We start from the raw sequence: 11,490 nt of genomic DNA, 5'->3' as shown, positions 1-11,490 counted from the left end.
AGATTTATTTATTTATTTGAAAGGTGGAGTTACAAAGAGGCAGGGGCAGAGGCAGAGAGAAAGAGAGAGGTCTTCCATTCATTGGTTCACTCTCCAAATGGCCACAATGGCTGGAGCTGCGTTGGTCTGAAGCCAGGAGCCAGGAGCTTCTTGCAGTTTTCCCACACTGGTGCAGGGGCCCAAACACTTGGGCCATCCTCTACTGCTTTCTCAGGCCATAGCAGAGAGCTGGATCAGAAGTGGAGCAGCCGGGACTCGAACCAGTGCCCATACGGGATGCCAGCACTGCAGGCAGCAGCTTTACCCGCTACGCCACAGCGCCGGTCCATGGGACCCAGTCTCTTGAGCCATCATCTGCTCCCTCCACGATGAGCACTAACAGAGAGCTGGAATCAGAGGTGGAGCCGGGACTGAAACCCAGACACTGGGATGTGGGATGCAGCCATCTCAGGCAGCGAATGAGCATCTTCGGAGGTGGGTCAAGCACTTGATGCAAAGGTGAGGCACAGCTGAGAATCACCGTGGTTACGGGTTGGGTCCACCACCGCAGGCCGAAAGTCACTGAGGCTGTGTGTCTCAAACTAGAGAGGGCATCAACCTCATCTGGGGGGAGGTGAGAGGGGCTCACTGTCGCGTCTGTCCCAGCACTTCAGGTTGTACAGACTGATAATGTCTCTTTGGAACAAGTTCCCAGCGTCTCCTTGAAGGACCACAGCGGGAGGTCCTTTGTTCAAAGAGAGCAGGCCCCATCCAGGCTCTTAGCCCCCATCTGTGATGAGGATCCCCTGGAGAGCTTGCAGAAGGTCCCCTGGGGGTGGTGTCAGTGTCACCAGACAGCCAGTTTAGGCCTGAGAGAGCTGGAAGTCCCTGCAAGCCACAACATAACGCTATCCCTTTACCTGTCAATCAAAATGCTTCCTTTCCCAGGATGCACCTGCTGGATCCGGGACCTACATCGGAGGACATCATGACAGTATGGATATTAAGGTCCACGTGGAATTTATGGAGGTGTCGTGAAATTCACAGGTGGCTTCCATATGTAGAGGCACCCCACCCCCACCTAGTAAGCCACCAATGAGGGAGCTCTCTCTCTCTCTCTTCTTTCTCTCTCTCTCCACAAACCACAGTTGGAGGTGCTACTTTGCTACTTAAGTGCTCTCTCTCGCTCTCTCTCTCTCTTCCTTCTCTCCCTCCCTTCTCCCTTCGGACAATCCTCTGGCCCACTCATGACGAGTGCTTCTCTCCGTGGGGAGCAACCCACACTCACACATGAATGTGTGTTCTCTTTCTCACCTGTTGAATAAATCTTGCGGCCGGCGCCGCGGCTCACTAGGCTAATCCTCTGCCTTGCGGTGCCGGCACACCGGGTTCTAGTCCCGGTTGGGGCGCCGGATTCTGTCCCGGTTGCCCCTCTTCCAGGCCAGCTCTCTGCTGTGGCCAGGGAGTGCAGTGGAGGATGGCCCAGGTGCTTGGGCCCTGCACCCCATGGGAGACCAGGAAAAGCACCTGGCTCCTGGCTCCTGCCATCGGTTCAGCGCAGTGCGCCGGCCGCAGCGCGCCGGCCGCGGCGGCCATTGGAGGGTGAACCAACGGCAAAAGGAAGACCTTTCTCTCTGTCTCTCTCTCTCACTGTCCACTCTGCCTGTCAAAAAAATTTAAAAAAAAAAGAATAAATCTTGCACTTGCAATGCTTCTCTTCATGTGAGACAAGGGCCTGGAGTCAGGATTAGAAAACCCCTGAGCCCGCGACACCTGCTCCCCAGGCTGCTTCCCATACAGAGCAACGCAGTGTCTGTGGGAGGGACCAAGGCACCCGCGGTTCAAGTTCCTCAGGCAGCACCGTGCATAGCGGGATTGGGAGCCATCACCCTGGGAAGGTTTCGAAGTTCTGTTGATTTCTGCCTACCTCAAGAGCAGATGCGAACGATGCAGTGGGAGAGAAAGATGACAACAGCAGAGTGGGGTGATGGACCCTAAAGGGTCTGCGCACAGCCCCGGGAGCTCCCTGTCATTAGCCTTGGCACCCATCTTCCTGGTCCGAGGAAATTCAGGGAGACAGCAGGGTCCTTACCCTATGTGGCTGCTGGTGTAGGCAACCAGGTCGAGGCACAGCTGGAGGAGGATGGCTGGCCACCTGCTGGTCTATGCGTGGACCCGAGGGTGGGATAGCAGGACCTGGGTGTGTGTCCTGGGAGGTCGGAGCAGAGCTGTTTTCCTGCTCAGACCACTGTCTGGGGGTGCTGGATTAGTGAAAAGGAAGAGCATTGCACAGGCCTGGAACATGGCCTTGGGTCTTCATGCCAGGCCAGGCACCAATCTTTTACCATTCAAAGCCAAGCTCCTTGGGGTGGGTATTTCTTAACAGCATTTAAGGCTCCTCTTTGGACACCATATTCCATACCGGACTGCTTGGGTTTGAGTCCTGGCTATTTCTTACCCCAGCTTCCTCTTAATGAACACCCTGGGAGACAGCAGGTGATGGCCCAGGCACTTGGGTTCCTGAGCCCCAGCTGGGAGACCTAGATGGAGTTCCAGTCTCCTGGGCTTGGCCTGGCTCAGGCCTGGCTATTGTGGAGTGAACCAGAGAATGGAAGATCTCATTCTGTCTTTTTTTTCCCCCTCGGAGTCTCTGCTTTTTAAATAATGAAGCAATAAACGAAAATGGTCTTTAAAAACAAAAAAGCCAAACTCCTTGTTAGGGAGAACTTTCCAGATCCGGCCAGGAGGAAGCATGGGTGCGTCTTTGTGACTGTGCCTGTGCCGGTACCTGCATCACAGACAGCACTCACCTCTCTCCAGAATCACAGGACAAGGACTCAAAGCGAGGCTCCCTCCTTAAGGGAGAGCTTCGTTTTACCGTGGGGTTTTAATTTTCCTTTGGAACACTGGGCAGTGAGCTTTCATGTTTCACTATTGCTATCTTTGTGTGCAGAGGTCAGTTCTTCTGGGGGTGCCCTGGCTGGCTGTCGGCTGTGCAGAGACAGCCTGGGATAAGTAGCCCATGGGAGTGCATTTTCATGACTAAGTTTTTGCTCGGGGCAAAAGAGATCTTAAAACACAGACGAGAGAGGATAAAATCGCTGTCTCCCTGGAGGCTCCCTTTGTGCCTAGAATATTCTGTCATTTTGGAAATGTAAAACAATCATGAAAATCTCAGTGATTTCACTTTGCAAGTTTCTTCTAGGAAAGTATATACAATGAAGCATCAAGGAGTGTATTGATTGATCGATTTGAAAGGTGGAGTGACAGAAAGAGGGAGAGAGCTTCCATCCACTGGTTCACTCCCCCTAATGCTTGCAACAGTCAATTCCGGAAGCCAGGAACTACATCTGGATCGCCCACGTGGGTGGCAGGGACCCAACTCTTTGGGCCATCCTCTGCTGCTTTCCCAGGCACTTAAGCACAGAACTGGGTTGGAAGTGCGGCAGCCAGGATTCAAACCGGTACTCAAACCGGATGTTGGTGTTGTTAGCAGGCTGATCTCTGTGCCACAATGCCAGCCCCCAAATGCAACATTTAAAGTGGGGGTATCCTAGGGGATCCTCTGAGATTCTCCCTAATTGGAAACTCAGGCTTTTCGCTAAGGACAACTACCTGGGCGGAAAAAAAAAATCTGTGATAGCATTTTTGAGAAGTGAACAAAATAGAGTCAGAGGTTTCCTGGTGCTGGGAGACAGGAGGTCAACCTATTATTGGCCCAAATTCAAGCAAGATCTCGGCTGAGGCCCTGAATCAAGTCACTTCCCTCCCTTGTGGTCCCCTAGGTTTCCTTATCTCTGCGAGGGAATGAGTATCTTTTTTTCTATGTCTAAGAAGCTCAGAGAACATTAAAGATTCCCAAAGCTTAAGCTAAAGTTATGCAATGCCTGCATGCCGATGCTGAGAACTTGGCAAATGGAATCCCCAAGCGATGACACCATTAGCTTGGGTGTCTGCACAATTTTCATAATTATAACGTCTGCCCACCAGCCGGAAGATAGTGCATATTTCTCACCATATGCTCCACACGCAGTTTGTTTCTCTGATGTCAATCACTCATCAAAGCCCCACTGCCCAGCCTGCTGCCCCTGGCTGCCCCTGGGGGTCCCAGGCTGGAGTCTTCATGGCCTTTTGGCCAAGAAAATGATACAGACAATAAACTGACTCTGTCATCAAAAGAAAAACAAAAGAACTTTTATTTTTGTTCTATTGCATAAATAATGGTAAATTAGACTCTTTTTATACAGATTATATATTTACAGACAAGTTTGGTTAGAGAAAACATCTGATAAATATGGCAGTCAATTTTCCTTTATACACTAAGATAAGAGATTAATAATATATACTCCATTTGGTCAGGAAGTTGCATGCGGAGTTAATTTATATTAATATTTACATTGTATATAAAGATTCCCTTTCAACGAGTCTGCTGACTCGGTCATTACCGAAGGGCAGAGATCACCGAGTTCTACTGCGTGGGAAAACAGTGGGGGTGTGGATGAGGTACAAGGGGAAGTGTGTGATCCGTGACTTGGGTCTCACTGGCTCACTTTGCGTACACGCACCGCCAGGCTCCAATCATCTGATCACCATCGTCCTCAACTGTGCTTCTAGCTCCTCCCACCGCGGTGGGGCGAGCAGTCCAGTCACTGACTTCTGTGCTTTGAGAAACCACTCACGCATGTCTCGAATTTGTGACCACTGGGATCACGGTGACCCCACCCTCACCCCACCCTACAGAGGCTGACCCCTGCCTGGCCAGACTCTGCATCAGATTTCCAGCCAAAGGGCCCTGTGTCTGGTTAGTCTTGGAGAAATAGCTTCTATTGGATTCAGAACTGAGCAAAAACAGCGAAACCCTGCTAAGACGCGACTCAAGGGCTCCCTGCCCACTCAGCTCGGTTTTCAGGGCAGAAATCACATTGTTTTGGCTCTCTGTTGAAGAGGGCAGAGAGAGACACTGGCCTGTGAAAATCAAGGCTCCTTTCTGGTTTGGGAAGAGCAGAAGGGCTTGTTGTACAAACAATGCCTGGGTCCTCAGTATACTTTAGGGCAAAGGGAAACAGGACACAAACCTAGGACGTGGTGTGGGGCAGAAGGGGCCTGCAGCTGCTTTCTTCCTGCTCTGCATCCCCATCACTGCCCAGTCACAGCTACAGCAGGTGCGCGGCTATAGCAGGTGCATGGCTATAGCAGGTGCGCGGCTATAGCGGGTGCGCGGCTACAGCAGGTGCATGGCTACAGCAAGTGCTCCTGCTCGATATCACTCCACAGCCACCACAGGTAGCTGGGCACCCAACTCAGACCGCTCATGTAATTCCTGACACTCACCACGGATCACGACTCTTCCTTCTGCAGTGCTGCGAATGACCACAAAAACCACCGCCAGCGAGCAGACTGGCACAGCTGCTCCAGTGGCCAGAAAGGAAGGCAAAGGAGTGAAAATTGTGCTCTTTATCTAGAAGCGTCTAGGGAGAACTTCACACAAGCAGAGACAGGCATCTTGGAGTCTTTGTTTCACCCTAATCACTCATGCACTCTGCCCCAGGACACCCATCTGAGGGGGCTGTGTCCCCTTTGTGTTCACACAGGTGACCACAAGGACGTAGAACCCCTCTTTGATTCTCACTTGAATCGGCAAGTTCCGAAGGGAATCAACAAATCACTTCTGCCACACACAGCCACTGGCGTCGTTTGGTTGAAAGACCAGGGATCCCAAAAGAGATGCTTTATCATGAGTGTCTCTTGGGACTTGTGCTAAAAAAAAAAAAAAGCAGCCGTTGGGTCAGGAATGCAATGTGGGGAGGCGACACGGTGACCCTCCATCAGTGGCTGTCCACTCTGGCTTGTGTATCAAACACAAACAGAATGCTACAAGGGAGGAGCTTTGCTGTTCCTTTCCTCTGACTAAACCGATGAACCAGAGAGAGAAGCCACTCAAAGCAAAGTGGACGGAAGGATCCTGGCCCCTGCCCTTCCCACAGATAAGATGCCCAAGCTTCCAAGTCCTTGCTCTGCTCCCTTGGCCTCTTGGATCCACAGGTCTGAGACACCAAGAGAGGCACTTTGTGCTTGGCAGGTGTCAGCATCCTTCAGGGATCCTCCAGCGTCTGCTTCCTTTAAACTTGGACGATAACTTCCAACAGTGTGGGAAACACTGGCTCAAAAGTCAACTCACCACCCCGAGGGGAAGAGGTAGAGGAAGTCAGGCCCTGTGCATGGAGGATGCTCAATGGATAAATCACCCATGGTTGGAGTAGGACCAGGGGGCTGGGCTAATTCTGTCCAGATTTTGAGGACTTGTCTCTTTGAGATTAGAAAAAAAAATGGTTTCTTATGGTATCCTTCAAGCCAATTGAAGCAAATTAATGTTGCCTTGAAGACTTTTTGAGCATTAATATTAGGTCCCTGGAGACCAAATAAAGAGTATCTCAAATCAATGTGAAATAGAAACACAGCTGATAACATGGCCATGTGCATTAGCAGTGGGCACAGGCTACCAGGAGGGAGGCTTAGCTGGTTGGTGCACTTGACCTTATTCTTCCAAACCAGCCATCTATTGCAGGGCCACAGAACTGAGGACGGTCCCCTGAGTGACTTAGTCAAAGCAAGTGTGATGTGAAGCTAAACAGTTCTGACACTTAAATTATGGAGACAGGGTCCATAAGAGGCAGCCTGAACCCTCCTCTATTCTCCCATCACTATAAATAATTAACTTGAACAGCTTAGCTGCTGAAGATGGCTTCTTTTCTGTTTCTGACAGTTTTTTTTTTTCTTTCTGGGGGAATTGAGCGATCAGGTAGTGAGGGAGGATGGCTAAGACAGGGTCTTTAGGTTCGGGAGCCCTGAAGAGACCACCAACAAAGCTGTGACCTGAGGTGCCTGGTCCTCCATTCCTCCGTGTCATCACAGCATGATGGACAAAGGGGCCTCTTCTCGAAGCGGGGATTCCAGACCCTCCCTGCCTCTCAGTGGAACAGGGTGAATTAGACAATTATGGGGGTCTTTGGAGCAATAATCAGTGCAGTAAATGAACCCACTATGGTTTGAGCCACACGTGGCCAGGCCAGCCCTTGGTGGTCACACACTTAATTTTTCAGCTATGCCTTTGTCCCTTCCCAGGCAGGTCGTTAGCTACAGGTTAAGAACAATATGCAAAATTCTCTTTGATTTATAGCCCGAGTCTGGACTTGAGCCTCGTAGGAGGAATTTGAAATAACAGATGACCTTCTCCTCCCAGTCGTGAGATGGATCGCTTTATGATTCAGTGGGAGGGAGGCTGAGACAGTCATTACTGTCCATCTTTCATTAGGTTCTCTGGGATAACCACACCACCATCAGACCATCTGTCACGCGAAATTTGAGAAGGGAGCCAAGTATGGAGAGAAAACAAGACTCTAGCACACATCTTGTTCTCTGCAGATAAAACACCTAGAAACTTCTAGAAACCCCACCGGGGCCTGCCTGAGACCACACGTCAATTCAGGTTCATTTAAGTTCATGTTTCTGGCTCGGCAGAGTGAGCTTCTCAACAGGCAAACAGATGCTTTTAAAGATTGCAGCCTGAAAATCTTTTTCGGCCTTCAAGTGTATTTCTGCCTATTTGCCTAGATGAAGGGGCCCTGGGGTTGTGGAATATCGGGTAGAGGGTGTGGGTGAGGAGGGCACCATCGAGCTCACAGGTGGCTCCTGTTCTCCTGAGTCAACAGAACCACAAGTTCAAATACAGAGAAAAAGGAAGAGAAACCACTGGATTCTTGGAGGGTGATCCCGCCCCCAGCAGGGTGCAGATGGGCGGAGCCAGGGCGCAATCAGAACGGGTATGCTCTTTGAGAGTGTTCCTTAAGAAAATCTTCCCTATTTTTGTGTGCCTTGGCAAACTCCGGGTGGAATGCAAAGGTTGCCATGGCAATACTTTTTTTTTTTAACAGATTGGTCACATGGGACCCACGCACGTTCTGGGAGCCACTGCTCAATGTCCCCGATGGGGGGGCTCTGTCTGCATCTGGGATGGTGAGAGACAGTTTCTCTGGGGAGTTAAGGGGGCCAGGCTCTGTTGCCTTTTCTCTCCCAAGTAAAAATGTGCCCCCCGCCCCCGGGGGGGCACCTGCTCCTGCAGTAAGAATGAGTCAGGCTGGGCTTGCCCATGGCCTGGCCATGCCACAGCTGGCAGCCCTTCTTGGAGAGCTGAGCAATCAGGTGTTGAGGGAGAAGGGTCCCATGAAGTCCTGGAGGTCATGGACTCTTAGCATTGTGGGGGTCACTGTGGGTTCTGATTTGAGACCCTTACTAACAGGTGTTCTCCAGGGCAGGGCCGTTCTGCAATTCTCCTGCATGGATTCCTGGACAGACTCAGGCAGGGTTGGGCTCCTACGGCTCAGTTCCTGCAGAAGTCATGGGGGTAGGGTTGCCTGCCATCTTACATAGATCTGAGATGCACTGTCCAAGCTAAGCAGCCAGGGGCAAGTCACGGGCACCAGCTCTGAGCCCCAGAGACCAAGGAAGGCCATGAGCTCAGGGCTGCCTCCGCAAGCTGTGTCTCTCGGCCCCTGAGTGTCTTGTGCAAGCTTACTGCATGGGAGATGAGCTTCCAGACTCTCAGCAAGAATTCTGTGGCTTCCTTCCCTAGCACACCCAGAGCGGTGCACTCTTCTTGGGGAGGGTCGCCATTGCTTCCAGGACCTGGGAGAGGAGAAAGTGGTCCCTTTTGGGAAAAGATACTGAGGACTTTGTAGGGGACAGGCTACAGAACTGGTGCCTCTACAGAACTCCCTTTAATCCCCACCCTGGTACAATGGCTAATTTCTGTGTCCATGAACTCTGACCTCTGCCTCCTTTCGGGTCAACAGGCGCCAGTGGGAGGTACAAGAACTTGGAGGAGGGCAGCCTTTGAAGAAGTGCTCACTTCTGTCCGGACGGCCAGCTCAGTGCAGCCTTGCAGTCTCATCCAGGGGAATGGGTCCTGAGTTGCTATTCTGTCTATGTAACATCCTGCACCCCCAGCCACCCCCACTCCCAGGAGGGTGTGGCTTAGGGGTTCAGAGGTCAGCAAAGCGCGGAGAAGCACTTCCCTGCCAGGCTGGCTATGCACTCACTCCCAACCACATACAGCAGGAAGAGGGCGAATTGAGCTGGGCAAAATCATCCAATGGATTAGCATTGTGCACTGGATCTCTTCTGGGTTAGAAATCTCATCCCGAGGGGACCTGGGTAAGTCAGCCGAAGGGAGAGACAGACAGGGGCAGGTGTGAGTTCATGTGGCAGGAGAGGCAGGTGTTGGGGTGGGGGTGGGGGGCTGGATGTGCCAGGTTCCAGGTGAGTCTACAGGGAGATTCTCAGCCCCTGTGTCACTCTTCCCTTGCTATGGCTCAAACCTCTGTGTGACTTGTGCTCATCATGAGTAGTTTCATTCTCACCAAGGTGGGCAAGTTTTTAGAGCTGTCTCCAGGCTGGGGCGGGCAGCTCTCGTATTGGCTGGGTTGAAGTAGAAGACTGAAGCCCCTCGGACACTCCAAGTCTAAGGAAGCAGGGAGGGGGGAAGTGGAGGGGTGAGTAGGCTCCAGGAGGGGTTCAGGTACACACACAAACACACACACACGCACTGTACCCCCAAACCGCCTCCACAGCATTGGGAGGGGAGAGGTCCTGGTTCCTCAATACTGGAAGAAAGGAGGGGGCATGATGCTTTAGGGAGCCATCAGAAAAAGATAGGAGCAAGACAATTCTACTACCAAAATCAAGACCTGAGTATAAAGGGAAATAACACATCCGGAGATTACTGGCTAATCTGCTGATGCGAGTGCGAATTAAACAGTGGTGACTGACAGGGCACCTGGGCAAAGTTGGCAAACGACAGAGCTGATGGGGGTGTTGGAAACCGACCGCCGGAGCCAGTGCCCTCACCTCGCCAAAGGATGTGCAGGCGGGAGTCAGCCAGGTGTCATGGTAGCGAAGCTCATTAAGCTCCCCAGCGCCCCCTGTCTTTCCCCACTGAATCCATGCAGAATTTGAACGCCGGAAGGTTTTTCGGAGAAGCACAGTAGTGTGATCTTCCGCTGGGGAAGACCAACTAACAACGCAAACTCCAGGATGAGGCAAAGGTAAGACGCACGTATGTACATGGATTTTTAACTTAAAGAGGCTGCCAGGCACGACATCCTGGAGCAGGTCCATTGCTCGGGGCGGCTGGGGGTGCAGAGTGAGCAGCTGCCCTGTCGGTCAAGGTCCCTCCTCTTGCTCGAGCCTGGCTGTCTTCCCTTTTTCCCTCCCCCACCCCCCAAAAAAGCGGGGATGAGCCCAGGAGGGAGGACAAGCTACTAGCCAGCCATCAGGGAGGAATGATGTCACACGAGAGGGACCCAGAACTTGATGTCAATAGCGATGCTCACAATCACGCTTCTCTCTCTCTCTCTCTCTCTCTCTCTCTCTCTCTCTCTCTCTCGGCAGCAACAGGTGCAAAGCTGGGAGAAGGCTCTCTGAAGATTCCAGAATGCTGGTGCGGGGTGGGCTCTAGGAACAGAAAGCCAAGTGCCACGGAACCAACCGAGAGGGCCCCAACTCTGCCCGCCGGAGTCCTGTAGTAAAAGGCAGTAAGAACGGAAGCAGTGGGGGTGCAGCAGCAGACCGCTGGGGGCCGCACCCCATGTCATGGCTTTCCCCTCATGCCTCGGGGGTGGGGAGGTGTGTGGTGGTCTCCACGGGGTGGTGGAAGGAAGCCAAAATAGCACGACCCGAAAGTCAGCCTTTTGCACGCGAGGGTCCACCTTGGGTCGGGGAAGGGTCTCTGCTGACCTGTGGGTTGGACGAAAGGGGAGTGGAGGTGACTGTGTTCACGCCTCTCTCTCGCTCTCCTACGCCACCGGGCCACCTGATGGCCAACCGGAATTTCGAGATGAAAACAAAGTTTTGCTTCGGAGTTACTACTGGCGGTCGAAGCGGAAACTCGGAACTCCTGGCTATTTATTGCATTAGGAAACGAAAACCATTAAAGCGTTGAAGACAGCCCTTGTATGTCCCTGCCAAGGAGATGAAGTTGATCGGCAACCCCGGGTGCGCTGCAGCCTTGGGTCCCGTGCTGAGCCGTGGTCCGAGTCCATCCGTGAGGTCCAGGTCTGCGGTGGGCAGGAGCGGAGACTGCCCGCGGGGCATGCACATGCGCACTAGCTGGCGGCGCGGCGGGGCTGCGGGGGGCTGCGGCTACTCCATACCGCTCCGCAGGATCTGGTTGGCCGCGATCAGCATGACGCTGATGATGAAGGCCATGGCGAAGGCGCAGATGAGGCTCTTCCGCACGCAGGTCTGTCTGTTCTGCTTCTGGGAGTGCACTGGAAGTGGGTGGGGTGGGTGAGGGGACACGTTGGGGAGGGGAGGCGTGGCGGGTTGGAGGAGAGAAGAGAGAGAGATGGCAGTGAGACCAAACGCACCTCTTTCTCAACAAGCCAAGAGCAGGTCCCCCTGTGGGATGGGACTGCTAACATGGAGACAGCCGAGCCCTCATGGGGGCGCTGGGGG

General features: G+C 52.7%; 1 protein-coding gene across 4 annotated transcripts in view; it reads right to left on the bottom strand.

Moving 5' to 3' along the window:
* Positions 1-4,151: 4,151 nt before the first annotated feature.
* Positions 4,152-11,490, bottom strand: part of CALN1 (calneuron 1) — a 612,973-nt gene continuing 605,634 nt past the window's right edge. For all 4 annotated transcript variants that reach the window (XM_070064499.1, XM_051847931.2, XM_017342575.3 and 1 more), the window contains one exon: positions 4,152-11,303. In XM_070064499.1, coding sequence (XP_069920600.1) covers positions 11,176-11,303 — 128 coding nt within the window. In that variant the 3' untranslated portion in view covers positions 4,152-11,175. The remainder of the gene's footprint in view (positions 11,304-11,490) is intronic.

This window comes from Oryctolagus cuniculus, chromosome 19, assembly GCF_964237555.1.
Source record: "Oryctolagus cuniculus chromosome 19, mOryCun1.1, whole genome shotgun sequence".
NCBI classification, from domain to species: domain Eukaryota; kingdom Metazoa; phylum Chordata; class Mammalia; order Lagomorpha; family Leporidae; genus Oryctolagus; species Oryctolagus cuniculus.
The sequence above is the reverse complement of the archived record's forward strand: the minus strand, read 5'-3'. Positions and strand labels throughout refer to the sequence as shown.